General features: G+C 40.9%; 1 protein-coding gene across 1 annotated transcript; it reads right to left on the bottom strand.

The window, feature by feature from the left end:
• Positions 1-972: 972 nt before the first annotated feature.
• gucy1b1 (guanylate cyclase 1 soluble subunit beta 1) lies at positions 973-18,266 on the bottom strand. The gene is made up of 13 exons (XM_061678588.1): positions 18,149-18,266; positions 17,846-17,919; positions 15,021-15,121; positions 13,906-14,024; positions 12,674-12,871; positions 11,110-11,340; positions 10,837-10,953; positions 10,418-10,551; positions 8,080-8,277; positions 6,491-6,728; positions 5,337-5,477; positions 3,197-3,351; positions 973-2,053 (listed from the first exon to the last, which is right to left on the bottom strand). Exons 1-13 carry the CDS (start codon positions 18,149-18,151, stop codon positions 1,930-1,932), a joined length of 1,833 nt encoding a protein of 610 aa, XP_061534572.1. The 5' UTR covers positions 18,152-18,266; the 3' UTR covers positions 973-1,929.
• Between the last annotated feature and the right edge of the window lie 158 nt (positions 18,267-18,424).

Here is an 18,424-nt window from a genome sequence, read left to right as displayed (position 1 = left end):
CAATAACAAGCACTTTAATCGATTAATTGTTGCACCACCACTTCCAGTAGACTTTGCTAATGCTTTTTTAAAAAAAAAATACATTTGTTTATTTGATACATACTATAATTATTGTAGTGAAATCCATCCAGTTTTTACTGCTTTAGTTCATATAAATCTGATTTTTTTTTTTTAAACTAAATATTCAAGTTAAATATAACTAACTGAACTATACAATGACTAATATTGTTTTTAAAAAAAGGCAGTAATTGGCAATATATGATTTGATATTTTATTTTATTTTCCCCCCATTTCTACATAATTATACTATAATTGTTTTGATATCCTTTCCGGAAAATTTTCTTTTTTGATCACAGCACACTTGACAACCATTTTGTTTGCGGCCCTTATCATTTTGTACGTTTGCACTCTCAACCTCAGTTTGATTGCCATCTTCTTCAGTCAATAAAGTGTCTTTTTATCACCGTGTTGAAGTGTGTGTCTATAGTACACACGCAGTACGGCAATCAGGAGACGCTATCAGGAAGGACTAAGATAACACTTATACTACCACTTAACCAGTATGATGAGCTGAGCAGCTAAAAATGGAAATAATGCTGACATGTTCCTTCCTATCAATGTTACCTTTGAACTCGGATGCCACAAAATCAATTCATGTCTTGCTTGGGACAATAACACCATATTATAATTTCTTCATAAAGTGTAATAAAATTGTTGCTTTCGCAATTTTACACGGGGTTGTTCGTTTTATGGACACTAGAGGGAGCCCTTGCCACATTACATGACCACATTTTCTGTTCCCAATCTTGCGGGTCCCGACATACGACGTTTCGAGGCTGTTTTTATGTTTTATATTACTATAAAGAAGTGTTTTCCATACATATATTTACTGTAATTCTGAATATTACGGCCTTAAGATTAATATGTGATTTAATCACAACTTTTATGAATGATACATATTGCACTCACTCGTGAGGGGCTCAAAAGCCTTTATTTGGGGCATTTTCTAAAAGTTACATACAATATTGTGGCAAAATAAGATCAACCAAAAAAAATTGCTCTAAAAGGTACATGTGCATTAACACTATAGTAGTAATAAACATGTGTGCCAATTAATTAGGTGCACTAACATTATCCATCCTTCCAAGTCCTATACTTCTTGTCCTGTTGTCTTTTTTGGCGCAGGTGAGCTGGAGCTTATCCCGTCCGACCTTGTGCTTGTGACCTTCGGCTCAAGACGGAGCAGACTCATCATCAGTAGAATTATCACCGTTTGGTAAATTCCATAATTTTCTGGATTTTTTTTCCTTCTTTTTTTGCTTTCATTTGGAGTGGTGGACTATGACTTAGCGATGTGTCAATGAGGCCTCATGAAGCGCAGCGGCACACTGTTCCAACGCTCGCTTCCTGGAAGCTTGATGCTCAAAATTGTAATAATTTATGTGCCTTCATTGTTTACTGTAGGTGTATTTGTAAACTAATTTAAATACCTCAACATTAAGGAGGTGCTTTTATTTATATTGGACAGTCCAAAACAGGAGAGAGAAAAAAGGGCGGGTTAACAAAAACGGCTTCTCCCGCCTACCAATCTGCAAACAGGTACCATTCGTAATGGTCCTCATTCTATTGTGTACGTGTTTGTTCTAAACAGTTCCTAATCTCTACTCGCAACAGGATCAACAGTTGCAAAAGCGACGTTGTAAAAGATTATAGACAGAGGCAGACTGCAACCGCACACGCACACACACAGGAGAGAAAAAGACCTCACATAAACGGACATCAAAAACAATGACAGTGTCATAACAAATGGACTGCATATTAGAGAATGTGGCCAAGCACAAGGGCACAGTTTTACATCAAAAACCTTTGCATCATTTCCTTCTACTTGATCCGTCGGATGGAATAGAGCTGAAGATCAAAGAGGGCGTGTCAGTGGGCTTCCTGTCTGGACAGGAACCACACCTTCATGGGCTCCTTCTTCCCCTTCATGGTGACGGGCCCTCGGTACGCCAGGTGGAATTGAGGGTCCGCGTTCTCGGCGGACTGCAAACACCTGGAACACGGAAGAGGCTCATGTTTTTTTTTTTTTTTTTAGCTGCGTCCTCAAAATAATCGCTTATGGTATATCCTCACCAATTGGCTGTTTTTGCACTTTCCAATATAAAATGATTGCTTTGGTGCCATCCTGTGGCATCTAAGTGCCAAGGGACTGAGGCCATAACCCGTTTTAATGAAAAGTAATGCTTTGCTGCTATCTTGTGGCATCGACGCGCAATTACAAACCATTTTGGGGAGGCGTCTGTTAATACAGGGCTTTTGGCAGCAGGGCTCACTTCCTTAAACACTGTACAAACATAGTCTTCACATACAAGTGACCCGACTAATGAGATTTTCAAGATATGCGCTGACATTTGGCACGATAAAAACTGACTTCTCAAAACCTTGTATAATGAGTCTCGCAAGACATTCACCAAAAGAAAAGCACTGCAATGCAATTACAAGATAAGCTAACATTTAGCCTAGCTTCTTCTATTTCTTCTTCTACTACTCTTTCTTGTTGTGTCCGTAAAGTCACTTATATTTTTGTTAATACACATACAGATTCAAAATAGTGACTTCGAAACACCCTGTATAGGCATGTCTCGCATGTCATTTATCAAAATATAAGCACTGAAATAGCATTACCAGATAAGCTAACATTTAGCCTAGCATCTTCTATTTCTTCTTCTCTGTATTTTCCCAGCAGTTTTGATGCCCTCTCACATGTCAGTCACGCAGGATAATCGTTTGGAGACATTCGACAATCGGACCTTTGCTGACTTTGACCACAAGGGAGGGAAAATGCTCCAATTTGCCCCAATCGTCGGTATGTGATTCTTTGTGCTTTGGTATGAGATCTTTAGCAGTCATGTTCAAATGTTTTCTTAATCATGCTAAAGCTAGCAGACCCCCTAGCTTAGCCCGTTGCTCAGATACATATTTTAGCATGACTTTTATGGTGTTAAAGCCTATTGTTTAAAAAGGTTATTCTTGAAATAAAGATATGCGTTGTTTGCCATCAATAACAATAAATATCTTTTTTTTTTTAACGATTTCTCGGGAGCACCGGCTCAGTAAACAGTTGGTCATTTTTACACTTGTCACCCGTAGTTAATCAAGGGAATTTCACGACACACATGAGCGGGCCCTTTCTCACCTGTAAGTATACTCTGACACATTGATTTTGCCCTTTTCACCGGTGGTTTCCGTGCGGCTTGTGAGGTTGACCGTGTTGCCAAACAGGCAGTACCGAGGCATCCTCTGGCCAATCACCCCCGTCACCACCTCCCCCGTGTGGATCCCGATGGTAATCTGCAAAAAACAACAACAACGTTTCCAAAACAGCTCCAGAAGAGGCACTTTGTAAGTAATCAACCGACTATTTCCGTGTCAAGCGGTGGGCACTGTGGTGGTCTTCAGAGCGTGACGTCGCTCTTGTGTACGAGATGAATGAGAATCTATTTTTAGCTCAGTAGTGTGAGATGATTTGAGTGTTTTTGCTCTGAAATTCCACTCCTCTTCAGTGTCTGGCCAAAATAAACAAGCTTTTCTTAAAGCAGACATGCGCTGCAGTCAGTGATACAATAACAATCACCGAGAGTAGATTTAAAGTCGAAAAGAAAAAATGTAACTAACACGTTTTTTGTATGAATCTCAGTGGTATGTTTTATTGGACACATTGAGATGTAATGTAGTAGAGTGCTGTCTTGAGATACACGCTTAGCTTAATGCTAACAAACAATGCAAAACACCATTGACATGCAAACGGTTAGCATTGATACTTGCAGTTTTAGAACGGTTCAAGCAACGGGTATTTGAGCGGAAACGGTGGGGCAACACATGCAGACATCCATCCATCCATTTTCTGAGCCGCTTTTCCTCACTAGGGTCGCGGGCGTGCTGGAGCCAATCCCAGCTGTCATCGGACAGGAGGCGGGGTACACCCTGACCTGGTTGCCAGCCAATCGCAGGGCACATACAAACAAACAAACAACAAACAACCATTCGCACTCACAGTCACACCTACAGGCAATTTAGAGTCTCCAATTAATGCATGTTTTTGGGATGTGGGAGGAAACCGGAGTGCCCGGAGAAAACCCACGCAGACACGGGGAGAACATGCAAACTCCACACAGGCGGGGCCTGGGATTGAACCCGGGTCCTCAGAACCGTGAGGCTGACGCTCTAACCAGTCGGCCACCGTGCCGCCCCACATGTAGACAGATAAGCTTAAAATACTCACAGGCTAATATTCTTGATCCTCTATGAAAACTAATATTACAGCATCTTACTGAGTCACGTTCAGTAGTAGTGGTAGAGGCAACTATTCTTGGTTTGTGTCTGCATGACTGTACAGTATTACACTGCATCCCAGGTGGCCAAGGCGGGCACACCAGGAGGAGGAGCACTGTGAGTTGGACTGCAGCATTAAATCATGATGCACAAACTGTTTAATTTTTTACATTGTATTTATCTGTTATCACTCCATGTTTTTATGAAGTACAATATCATAGAGTGCTATTTTTCCCAATTAAACCGAATTGTTTGTGAACCGGGTCATTCATAAATGGAGGTTCCAATGTATTATATACAGCTACATCTCAATAAATAAGAATATGGTCGAAAAGTCAATTTATTTCAGTATTCAAACCTTATATAAATTCATTAAACACATGGGAAAATACTTTTTCAGAAGGCAAATTCCTGCCTAATTACCACATTAAAAATCCTTTTCCATGGTTTCTTGTTTGTTTGTTACGTTATATCTAGTTTATGAAGATGGTTCAATTTGGGTTTTCATTTGCTGTAAGCGATAATCATTAAAATTATACATACTGTGTTAAAACAATCATGAAATATTTCACTCTGTATATAGTGCATCTCTATGAGTTTCACTTTTAAATTGAATTACATAACTTTTGACGCTATTCTAATTTATTGAGATGTACAGTACCTCTCGATTCATTACAAACGGAGTGAAATATGTCCTGGCTTTGGTTGTAGCTTACAGAAAATTCACCATCTCAAGAAATTTGAATACTAAATAAGAAATAATCAAAATGATGTTTAATATACAATTTAGTATAAAAAGTATTTTACTGTTAAACGGTGTTTAACTCATTCACTGCCAGCCTTCCCAGTTAACATAGATATTGGACTTCTAAAGCCGTCAATGGCAGTGAATGTGAGGCCATCTAATGAGTTTTTTGTTTTTAAATGGAACCAATGAACTAAATCACCTTTTCTAATCTATCCCAATTTACTGGGACACACCTGTACAAGTGGCCAAATCCCACCTGTACGGGCTCGTCGTCCACTTTGACTTGTCCGGCGATCTCCAACATGTCGAGCGCAAGGTGGCAGATCGATTTCGCGTGGTGCGTGCACGGCTCAGGCAGGCCGCTTACCGTCATGTACTTGTCGCCCACCGTCTCCACCTGCGTAGAAAATATTCCTCAGCTTCCAGTGAGACTATTTGCCTTATTTGAAAAGTGCATCGTGTAAGCCCACTGAAGGAGTTTAATGTCTTAAAATACACAAAGCAGCCAAAATTAAGCCCGCTGATAAACACTTACATCAGCTTCGAAACATTGGAGTAGAGGGGGCTTGCAAAAGCAACGGGACCACCAAGCCATTCAGCTCCTAGAGTAAATATTACTTCTTTTGGTGACCCAGTGCCTGAAGCCAACGGAGGCTTAGCTGGAAGTGGCTGGGGTCTGTTTGACTCCTTCAAGTGCATTCTTGTCTGAAAGCCTGAAATGTAAATCTGCCACACGAGGCTTCTAAAGTACTGCGCTCACTCTCGAAAGCCGCTCTGTGTTATTTACAAGTCCATACTACTGTTCCCCCGGCGAAAAACTCAAGTCAACCACTATAAATAGTCGTTCGCCAGCACGCAATCAGGGTCGTTACGTCACGTTTTTGTACCAGACCGTTACTGCAACATTCAAAAATAAGGAGCATAATTTAGGGCCAAACCTAACTACGAGAACAAATGCATAATCTTATGAGAATAAAATCAAATTGGGGGCGGGTGCGGTGGCGGAAATGACGCAATCGGTGGAGGAAATGACGCAATCAAATTAGCATAAAGTGATATTTTTTCAAGTAAAAGTCAATTCTACGATTTTTTTTTTAAACTCTAAACAAAAGTTGTAATTATATTTGGATAAAGTTGTATTTTTGGGAGGGGGAAAAAATCATCTCATGAGAACAAAGTCTAATTATTTCAAGGGAAGGGAAGGGGGAAACAAGCATTATCTTATGAGAATTAAGTCGAATCAATTCAAAGAAAAAAATTCTGAATCTTACAAGGATAAAATCGTATTTTTTCGTTTGAAAAAAATAAAAATCATAATCTTGCAAAAAAAAGTAAAGTTGTATTTTTTTTCTGTCCTAAGTCAAAGTCAGTAAAAAGAAACAGTCATATTTCAACAAGTGACTTTCCAACCTTGTATACATAAGGGTTCTTGCGCGAGTCGGTCAAGATGTCGAAGCGGGTGTAAACGTCGTTGAGCAGATTAACGATCTTGATGGCGCCCTCGGCGGAGGCGTGCTTGCTGCAGAAGGCGTTGAAGCCCACGATGCCGCTGAAAAGAATGGTGACGTTGTCGTAGCGCTTGGCCGGGACGGGACGCTTGTGTCTCAGTTCGTTGGCAACCGACGGCGGCAGGACGGAGTACAGCAATCTGAGAGAGGAAAGAAGAAGAAGTAGAATGAGGAAGACGAATGATTATGTTGTCGAGTGGCCAGAATGAAGGTCGTCCTTTTGGATGGGAGCTTTCATTCGCTCACCCGCCACCTTTCGGTCATTTCTACATGCTGGCTGCGTTTGGATGGAAGAGTGCTGTTTCTATGGCAACCACTTAGATCATGGAGGCTCATTTCAAAGCTTTGAGGCACGCAAAAATCTAATACAGTGGAGCCTTCAAAGTCCAGCTTTTTTGGTCTGTCTACTTTCACCACCATTCGTTTGATTGTGGATCAATTATAAGTGAATTAATTTCTCGTTGCCATCATAAAATCTTTAACTGTATAAGGACTTTTAACATTTAAAAAAAATAAAAATAAAATAATAATAAGAGAAATGTTGTTAATATGAGATACTGAAACATCACATGACACTTGATTTTTGTTTTGCATTGTTATCCATATTTGCAGCATGAGGCACCATCCAATTGGACAACACTGACATTAATAACTCATGCATCCAGCACTTGCAAGTCTTTTTTTCTTTCTTTTAAAGCCAGTAAGTGCTGCTCCCTTCCTGCCAAATGAAAAACGCCAAAGCCTTGAGTGGAAGGTCAGACTCACTGAGAATCGATACATTCTCACCTTGCTGACACTTCAGCGTGACTGAGCGGCATAGAGCGGCGTGTTTAAAAGATGTTTGCTTAGTTTCTTTTTAAATACAAGATTACACACACTGGACCTTAGATTTTTATGTGACAATAATGTCAAAATTCAAGCACAGGCTGGAGGTGACAATGACCAATTTGGCGCAAGTCCATTTTAGGATTGTTTGGCCTTTGGGGAAGTCTTTCTCTTTTTTTTAATTTTTGTTTCATTTTTTTCTGTTGTTTGCAGCCAAATATTTGCGAGGAATCTGGTGAATCATTTCTAAGGACAATCAATAGCTTTGGCCTTTTGGGTTGTGCGAAGGCATTTCTCATTTTTCAAGGGATGCAGCTGTGAAATATTTATAGAATATTTTACCGATTATCCCATCAATAAAAGACTCGACGTTAGTTGTGGCCATCGGGTCGCTTTTAGCTACCATCGATACGTTGCCAACTTGTGGCGATCGTACACATGCCGTAATGGCACACATTGCACTTTATTTTCCTTCAAATAATTCCAAACTGGACATTCCTGCTGGCTTGCCGCCATTGCGTCAAATGATTTTTGTACTGTAACAACCAATAGAGAACGATTTTAGCGGCAGACAATATATATATGCCCCCACCAAAAAAAAAAAGAAATCTGCAATGTAGACTATTCATGGAATTTAAGAACATATTTGAAGAAAAACAGTCCAACCTGTCCGTCTTCTTCTTCTCGTCCTCCAGGGCCCGCAGTGTGTGCTGCAGGCGGTCGGTGAGAATCTCCAGTTCCTGGGTCAGCTTGTACTCCTCGCGGAACTGCTCGCCCAGCAGCACCAGGTCTCGCGTGGCGTCGTGCAGCGGGATGTCGCTCAGGTACAGGCCCCTTCGCGTCAGGTCGTCCAGGTTCATCACACTTATGAAACGACGGCAAACAAGGCGGGGATGACGGTTTAGTAATATATATATATGTTAGTGTTTGTGTCAGTGGAGGAAAAACAACCACCAAATTCTTCAATTAGGCTTAATAAGCATACAATGATATCGTACACGCAATCAGCAGTGTGGCCACGATTATCCTGTCTGCACCCGATCAGCTGCTTATTGAATTGAATTATTTATTAGTGGCGGAATGTCTTGTCATTCCTGTAGTCCTAGCAAATGTACAGTACTCCTTTTGTGCCCTTAACTTTTTGGATCAGGGAAAACTATAAACAGCTGCCTTATAGTGCGTTCGGGCCATTTGATCTTTACCCCAGAACTAGGAATTTTTTCAGCGCCGACCATTAGGCATTTCATTTTAGGGTAATTTATCAGGGCCCAACACAAAACATAGAAATACTTCACAAATTTATTGTTAGTCCATTATCAAACTTCCCCCACCACCCCACTTTTTTTTTGTACACTTATAATTAAGGCTGCAGCTATCAAATATTTTTTAGAATCGAGTAATCTAGTAATTATCCCATTAATTAATCAAGTAATACGACACAAATAGATTTTGCTTCATTAAACACCAGTACAAAATGTGCGTGTGAAGTGCAAGTATTATTTTCGTCCACTTGGAATCTGTATTAATGTGACTTTGAATGTTTGTGACTTTAAAAGGCGGGGGCCTGGCCTGGCCTGGCCTGGCGAATGACATGTGCATCAGCGAACGAGCGTGTAGTTGGCTGTTGCTAGCTCAAATTAGCCAGTATGCGCATTGAGTGCCTCAGCGGCAGTTGTGGCCATAGAGGCTCGTGTATGAATGTATTGCGTGTCTTTTGTTACTGTTTCTTCTATGAAGCGATTGAAAGTGCACTGGTGGCTGCGTCTCACCTTGATCACTTGCAGGGGTATTACAATACGCTCTAACTAGAGGTGGCAGGCTTCTTTCAATTAGCTAACTTCGATATGTTACCTAGTGTTGGCAATCATATTTGTGCTGTTGTACTACGCAAGTCCTGCTTAACGGTAGACACATTGCACTTTATCTTCCTTGTTAAATGTGAAATGATCCCAAACTTTGGATTTTCTCTGTCTAAATAAACCTATTTTTTTTTCGAGTTATTTGATTAATCGTTTCAGCCCTACTTTAACATCAGTATCATATACTTAGTCATGATATTTGACGTTTTTTGTAATTATCATACTTTTCTGATTGACTGGGGGGTTATCCTGTCTCATAGTGTGGTTTTATGATTTTTTATCTTTTTAAGCAAATATGGTTCCTTGCCCTATATATTATCACTTTGTTGTCTATAGAGCCCTTTTACACTTCCATTATAAAAGGGGCCTTTTATTCAAAGTCGCTTCAGTAAACGGGTAAGACACCGCAAATAAAGAGGATTCTGATTTTGAAGGCGACGAGGCAATTTTGCAGCTTCTGAGGTGGCACCAGAGTGCGTAACAGAGGTGGGACGCCACCTGTGTGTAAGGTTATTCCGCAAACGGGACCGAGTTGTGAAGTAACACCTAACACTCACTTCTTCTGCCCTGTCGTTTTGAAAGCAATTGTGACTGTCCCGACAACTAGTTTCTACGTCAAACCAAACTGCTGCGCTGATGTCATCACGCAACTAATTATCTGATTGCGGGATGCCGTGTTGCGCACAGTTGCGACGATATTGCCCTTTGCTGGGTACTTAGAAAAAGGCAAAGGCGTATAAATGACGGCTCTGGTGCTGCAGTTTTTTTCATGATCTCTGAGCGGAAAGAGGCTTGTGTGAACCTTTTCTGACTTCTGTTTTAATCCTATATTATCTTAATTTAATGCTGGGTAGCAACCTTTAGCGTGATGATGGATCTTTTGTTCTCTGCTATAAAAGTGTCGTCATTCTGCGAGGACGAGCTCTCTTGAACTCTGATCTCCTCGTTCCAATATTTCCCAATGCTTATACAGTGGCCAGCAAGGCTAATGTAGGTGACAAGAGAATATAATCAGTAATTTGCAGGTTTCTGTGCTCGTGCGTGGCCGTACGCTTGCACACATTTGGACCGTTGGAAAAAAAATCAATGACCAACATAACAAAGCAAGAATGAGCTGTGAACACTGAGATGCAGTGTAAACTTACCTGGGCGAGCAAAGAAAGAGGATGTTCTCGGCTTCGGGCAAATAAATCATCTGGCCTTTTAACCGCAGACAGCTGATCTCGACCCCCGTCAGCTCGTCCTCGTTCTCCACCGTCTCCACATTTAGCAGACCCTCCTGCCAGGGTTACACCAGCTTTATGAATATTTCATTGAATGTTCCCTCCACGAAACAAGCCTAAAAACAGGGCGCCACTTCACCTCGCTTTTTATTTTGAAATTGAAAGGATTTTTTTCCGTTATTGCTAAAAATACACTGCGAGCCACTGGGACCATCATTTCGTTTGAATTGAAAACATATACGTAATTTTTTCTTCTTAAATAGGACAGAAGGTCCTATTTAAAAAACATAGATATTGAAATACCATAAGCAGTTAATGCCAGTTCTTATTCATGATTCTACCTTGCTTCGCAGGACAAAGACTGTGTTGATGTGGGAAAGAATGCCATGGTAGCTGAAGTCAATGTGCGGGCGGACCAGGGAGAAAACCGAAGGGAGGATGCAGGCGCCAGGTTGGAGCTAAGAGGCAGGGGGAAATTAAAAGATGCATAATTCAGATGCACCAGATTAGAAATGATTATGTATACACAATGCAGGTGGCCAAACGGTCAGCGGCCCCGTAACAACCGATTGCCCCGTGATGAATGCGATAGTTTCGCTTCATGGCGAGCAGACCTGAGGTAGCACTCGGTAAATGGCGTTGCCGCACTGCGTGAGCATCAGGTCTTTGTCGAACATCAGGTGAAAGGGGAAGGCCTTGCAAAAGGTGTACGGGCTGATGCGCGTCTCCTGCGTGCCGTTCTCCTCGAAGCCGTCCAGGTCCTCGTAGAAGGCCTCTTCCTCCGAGTCCTTTTCCTCAATCAGGAACTTGATGTGGTCGCACTCCTCGCTTTTGGGCTGGATCATCTGAAGTTCAAGTTTGAGATGAAACTTCTGATGAATCTAGAATAAACTAACTTTAATATTATAAACACAAGAAATAAAATTTGCGATAAAAGACATCAGTGGTATTTGTTTGTTGTTTTGTATTTAAATAGATAACATGAATTCTTCTCTCTCTCCATCTTCTATTTATCGATATGCAACTACCTTTTTTTTTTAATTGTAAATCTTTTTTAAAAGGCCAACAACAAAAGAATGCCCTTCAATAAAAAATAAGAATGCCCTTCAATAAAAATCCAATCTTCAAACTCTAGAAGTTGATACAGGGCATTTAAAAAAAACATTCATTCAATTATGTTATATTCTTTGTTACAGCCACGTCGCTCCGCACACGACAAACAGGTCTGTCTTTTACTTTCGTGAACAGACAATCTGCCTCCCACCTGTCTCGGAAGTTAACCGTTTTTCCATCTTTCGTTTGGCCATTCTTGGGAAGGGGAAGTGTAAATTTGCTCGAGGAGACTGGTAGCATAGTTGCTAACGACTGCAACAGAAAGGGAAGGGGCGCTCGCCGGTCTAGACTGATGGGTCATGGATTTACGAGGGAATACTTCATACTTCGGACAGCTTTAAGATTGATACTGAATAAGGTGTTGACTGATCGGAACCGTACCGTGGTTCTAAGTAGTCCTTAATTAAATAATTCACCCTCACAATATTAGTGCAATATGCATTAATCTCAAGTCTATTATAGTAGAATTAGGAGTGGCGACCATGACATTAATCAGTGCTGGCATAAGGCACACTGACGTCAGGCTGCCATCTCTGCGCCCTGTTTCCACGGCAACCATGGCTAATATTTCCCCAGATTGGGTCTCACATTTGGAACGCCTGCCGTTTTAATTTTTTTCTTCCTGTGCTTTCATTACACACACGCGCACACAACGCTGAAAAATAAATGATCCGGTCTGTATCAAACGCTTAGAAGGCAGCAAATGGAGAGCATGCTTGGCGAAACATTTTCCCATCACACGTCATTAGTTAGTCATTGGAGGATGAGGATCGTTGTCTTATTAGCATATAAATGGTTAAAAATGATGGATGACTAGAGTTCGAACAAATGGAATCATCCTGAAAATACTCTGTGCGAGAGGCATTATTTCTTGGATCTAAAAATATCCCCCTTGTCACAGATATTATCCAAAAAAGTGTCACTACCACTTTGGCCTTCATGTGGTTCAGTCCTCATAATATATCTACTCCCTCCTCTGCACTTGTCAATTACAAAGGATCCAGGAAAAAGCGGGTAAAAAAACAAAAAACAAAACAATTGCGTGCAAAAAAGGGCAAAGCAGACCTTCATCTCTATCTCCGTGCCATGGATTTGCTGTGCGACCGTTTTAATGATGCCAATCACGATGTCCTGCAGGCCTTCTCGCTCCGAGTAGTAGTGAAGGATTAGATTGTTGCCCTTCTCCGCGTCCGTGCAACGGAACGAGGGAGCCCTCATACCGGGATAGATGGTGCCCAGGTGGTCGTGGAGGGCGTCCAAATTCTGAGAAACATCAGGAAACAAACGATGGTATTCAAATATTCTGTAGGATCGGGAATTTTGGAAACCTTTTCAAATTGGAAACTTTCCATGGGAATTGAATTGGGAATTGTTGTGTCATGAGCTGACATCCATGAGAAAATAGATTTATTACGGTACCTTAATCGCTCCATTTGTTTTTCTCGTCACCGGATCGACGACGTTTCTAAAAGTTGCTCGTATCTCAAGTTTTGGCTCGCAACAGAAAGCAGAGAAAGGACCAAGAGAGGATTTGTCACTCGCCACCACTTACACGTAAAAAAGTTTGGGCACTCGTAAGTCAAGGCACCTCTGTACTTCCATGAAACCTGGTTGTTTTAGTTAAAATGTTTACTTTCCTCCCTGTTAAGAGACAACGTTCAATTCGGACGCAGTAACAATGTAGTAAATTTGAGCTGCATTCACACTGCATTTGGTGCATCATTCCCTTGTACTTTTCACACAGAACTCACCGAATTGGGATTTTTCCGTGTTTGTAGTGCGCTTTCACACAGCTGATGCGGCCTTTGGCATTCAGACAGTTAACCGCCTGGCGATACCAGCACCTGAATACTTTTTGAAAAGCGACAATTGCTTTCAGCTCAAAGGGGCATGGGAATTGAGCCTGTGGTGTTTTTAACTTCACACACTTCCGCTATCCGGTTACATAAAAGCAGAGTGCCGCACTTGTTTACGCCTTTGACGCTGCAGTACGTCAGGAGGCTGGCATATTCCCCATTCTGCATCGTTGCACAGACAACGGAGGGCAGACTGCTTTGGTGGGCAGTGTGAAAGGGCCTTATGATAAAGAAGGTCGCACTGTTTTACCTAACTTCTACTTTTCACACATTCTGTTTTTGGCCCCAGAATGATTCCGTTGTTATCAGCTAAAAACATTCTTGTGTGGATGAAGTGTCCTATTCATCCAAAGTAACAGTTTCTTCCCTTCCCGCCCCCAACAACAACCGTGTGGTTGTAAAACATGCTCTCTGTCGCAGGCTTTCTAAAGAGGCTTTTACCTGAAGGAATTCGCGAACGTTAGATCCCAGCACCCGCAAGATGGTGTCGTATCCCGACTCTTGGCAAAATTCAAAGAACATCTTCCCGAACATCTGCAGGATGTCTCCCGCGTCAATTTCTGGAATGCAAAAAAAACCAAAAAAACAATCGAGACCTCAGGAGAGTGGTCGCTTGGGATATACGGTGCTCAAAATTGACTAATTCGAGTTTTTTTTTTTTACACAAACCTAAGACTGCAATAGGTAAATAATATTAGTACTCAACTCATTCATATATTGGCTTCCACGTCCATGTGGGCGTACACTATCGAGTACAAGTTATGAAATCCAATACGAGAGCTGTAGCAAAAATGTTGCCTTCACAAACATAATTAAAAATGCATCGTAACAGACAACTACTATCCCAGGAGGCATCCTCCAATTGATGGTAACTGTAAAATTAAGACATATACAGTGAATTGACGGGGCCTGAGCGAGCACTGCCGTGAACAGAGCGAGGGATGGATTTACAGTTGGGTACAAGTAGTTTGAACCATAAATATACCACAAACTATAATTCCAAAACATTTCAATAACATTTCAACACTCATCTTACAATATTACTTTTCAAAATAAATGGCTTACCGATGACTTGCTTTCTGAAAAATGTACCGGAAGTGGGCGTTTATACAAAAGCATCTCTGTAACTTCCCCTAACAACCCAGGCTAAACTTTGCTCCTCGCCGACATAAAAAGATTGCAGTCTGTAAATCAAGATGTTTCACATCAACATACGGTACTTCCTTGACACAAATTACCACATTCCTATTAGCGAGGGATTTGGCGCCATCTTATGGCATCTTAGGGTTTTACAGAATGTTACAGAAATCGCAACTCCGTTTTTCAGCAAATAGCTGAGGATAGGAGCCACGAAAATGAAAATAGGTGAAATTGTGAATAGCAAATAAACGTTTAATAATAAAGGCAGAGTTTTTAATACAGATCTAATTAGATGGTAAATGCGAAGTATATGCTTGTAATCCAATTTATTTGTAATACTTCATTTTGATTCCAAACCGTTATTGTGACGCTCGCGTTGTTAATTGTGCCGCAACAAATAAGAGAACAAAACCTACCGAGAACTTTGCTGGCGGCGGCGACAAGATCGTACGTTTTGGTGTCATCGTAAATGATTCGGACGAGGAACTGGCCCTCGATGTCGAGTTGCGCTTCCCTCCTGAAGAGGAAATTCATGTCATACCAGAGGTCCACGTGTCTTCATTCATTTTACACGTGAAAAGGTAATTGCACTTGCTAGCTGAACTGTTCATCAGGTTTAAATCTGGAGCCACTCGTGCGTATCACTGTGCGCTACAGCATCGTTAGCTAAGAGAAAACGTAATGAGGCTGTAATTAGTTCTGCTTAGGCTGAGGAAACAAACATGATTTATGGCCACTTCACTAGAACCCGTAGCAGGTGAAAAAACATACCATAAAAGTTTTTCCATGGAAAATAGGGATTCATTTGTCAATTATTAAATTGAGACAAAGGAAAGTGATAAATTGTATATGAGATATCAGTGACATGCGGTTTGTCTGCACCGAGGAGAATAACAACTTTGGAAACATTTACACAAGACAGCTGCTGCTCCTAACTTTTCGCTTCTACTTTTTTTTTTTTTTTTTCCTCCCTTTCGGGTCGTGGCGGGTTCAGGGCGCGATGGAGAGCGCGTGCTCAAAAATGTCATGTTGACATTATACTGCAATAGAAAGGGAGGCGCTCAAGAGCGACACATTTAAAAGGCCACTTCTGGCACATTCTTTTCAGCAATCCGCAGGTTTTTTCCCACAGCTTTTTTTTTTTTTTTTTCAAACATTTGCAACAACTCAACCCAAAATAAAACACATTCTGTTTTCTGAGTCAGGGATCAATTTGCAATTTCCACAAATTACAACAGTTACCAGGTGTCTAACTGAAAAGTTCAAAATGAAAAAGCTCTCATCTCGATTTTTGGGTAAATCAAACAATTTTTTTTTAATTGGTTCCATTTACATAAACCGAATCCTAAACCTTCTCAAGGGGAGAGAGAAAAGTCACATTGATTGCAGTCAGTTAAAATATCTTCTGCTATCCTCAAGATCCTGATCCTATTTTTTGGGGGGGTTGCTTCAAATAATTTATGACCAAATGATAAAATGAATTACAACAAATATATTCAGGATTCATTATGCATGTGGTTTGCTTTATATTTGGCTATTTTTACAAAAGGCCAAATCGGAGGTCGACTAGCATCTTCTTTGTCTTTGACCCTCAGAGAAGTTCCACTGTAATTTTTGTGAAAGTGCAAATATATTTGGAATAGGAATTATACTGTGTTGGCAACTATGAACAATTATTATCATGGATTCATAACTGGATTTACACTGGAGGTCCTAGTGCCCAATTCTGATGCCTCTATGCGATCCAATTCCTGTTGTTTCCCTCATTACGCCACTGGCTGCAATTATTAGATGTGCAATTATTTTGCACATCTAATGTAGCATACAGTATTTAGACCATATTTCATTGGCTGTTTTCGCTGTAGTTTGGGCGTTTTTTTCAATGTGTTTGTTTTGTTTGGACCACCAATCAGTGTATTGCGAGAGTGTGTTTATGCTGCACTCACATTGGCGGATGCCAGATACATATCGGATTTTTTTTATCTACATTTTGAAAGAAGCCTAATTCAGTATCATTTACGTGATCTGCGCGAATGTGACGTTCGGTGAACCTGCCGTGTCAAGCTACGTCAGTCCTCCACTGGATCTGGTGCAATTTTCAGTTTCAAAATAAGAGCACAAGCTGGAAGTGCTGTTTTTGCTTCTCGAGTGTTGCTAGCAGCTTAATCCCGTTTTAATATCACAGAATGCCTTTTATTGTCACTATACATAAGATTTGCTTTGTAAATGTGCAAAGTGTACTTTGAGAGCCTATGCTATGTGCGTTTGCCTATTTGTACTTTTTTGTCGTTCTCTTTGAAACCACACACACACACACATCCACACAACTAAAATGCATGAAGAGAAAAGAACTGAATTCAAGGAAAAAAACATAAGGGGGGGGGATCACACAAATCTTGCATTTGCAAGTATTTTCATGAGTGCCCTACAAAGGGTTTATCTATTAAATTTGGGTACCTTAAGCATTTTTTTAGTGTTATGTTCATTTGTATTTTTGCAATAGGAGTGGTTCCGTTCACGTGATTTGCGATGCAGTCCATGGAAAATAGTGTGTGTCCAGGATCATAAGTTTGTTCGGCTGTGTGCTTTAATGACGAGCGCGACGCGACACACAACTACACATAACAAGTGCCCTGTTAACAATAAACAGTACCTGCGTGTTACTAGTGTTTTACGCAATGTTAACTAGTGACAGAGGCTGTGTAGCAATCGCTAAGTTAGCGGCATAATAAATAATGAGAATAAATAATAAAATAAAATGCAAATATGCCGTCACGTGACGCCTCCAATTTGCCTGCCCCCTCAAGTATGAATTCCTAGAACCGGCCCTGCTTGAGAGTAGATCACCGGAATCGGGCAACTGGACCTGCAGTGTAAATCACAGTATTGGTGGATAGACATTTACGAATATCTTCATCATCATAAGTAAAAAAAAAATAATAATAATAATAATTCAACTCACCAGCTTCTGAAATCATACTTTTCGTTGTTTATTTATAACAACAATAATATTATGAGTCAACTGGGAGTCAGTTATTTAAACAAGTTCAATAAAATTTTATTATTTTTCCTAGTGTGAGCCTGTGGTTTGATCTTGTTTGTTAATCATTAAAAGCAAGCACCAGTGGGCCTGTGTGTCTGCTTCCAGTCAAACATTTTTATATGCCAACACGAGCCGAATAATCATAAATATATATATATCTCTATATATAGATAGATATATATAACAGTAAACACTCACTTGATGTCTTCCCACACTTCCGGCCCATAATTCCTCAAAACCAGCAGCTCCAAGGCGTGATTCACAAAGCCATACTGTAAATAAATCCATGACAAACAACAACAACAACAGCAGCACACGTGACCACTTTCCGATGCATTGAAGTCGGCGACGCACGCTTGACAAGTTTTAAGGGTGCAGTGTCAGATTGTGTTCACCTGTTATACCGAGGAATAACGGAACAACCGGGCAAGGAACGCTACGAAAAAAAAGATACGTCGCCGTCTTGCCAGCGTTAAAACATGAAGCACAACATTTACGTACCATAATGCTGGCTGCTCTTCCTTTCGCTCCCTTTTTTTTTTTCTTAAGCAAAAAGCGCCGCTTTGGACAGGAACGTCATCGTTTGGTACAGATGCTGCTCGTCTTCGCTGTGTCCACGCCTCCTCGCTCCATCAGTCATGATTGGCAACACGCTCGTCCAATCGCGCGTCAGAACGCTCGTTGCGTAACGCCGCAGCGGCCCAATGAGAACTCAGCCTCATTTGTTTAGAATGACGATGCTAGTGAACCAGAGCCTGTGCACAGTGTGAGTGCTGC

Source organism: Phycodurus eques, chromosome 6, assembly GCF_024500275.1.
Source record: "Phycodurus eques isolate BA_2022a chromosome 6, UOR_Pequ_1.1, whole genome shotgun sequence".
Taxonomy (NCBI): domain Eukaryota; kingdom Metazoa; phylum Chordata; class Actinopteri; order Syngnathiformes; family Syngnathidae; genus Phycodurus; species Phycodurus eques.
The sequence above is the reverse complement of the archived record's forward strand: the minus strand, read 5'-3'. Positions and strand labels throughout refer to the sequence as shown.

Excerpts from the sequence above, each read along its gene's own strand:
- gucy1b1 (XM_061678588.1), bottom strand. Across the intron at positions 14,025-15,020 it reads CGCCGCCAGCAAAGTTCTCG|AAATTGACGCGGGAGACATC; the intron begins GTAGGTTTTGTT and ends TTTGCATTCCAG. Across the intron at positions 5,478-6,490 it reads AGAACCCTTATGTATACAAG|GTGGAGACGGTGGGCGACAA; the intron begins GTTGGAAAGTCA and ends TTTTCTACGCAG.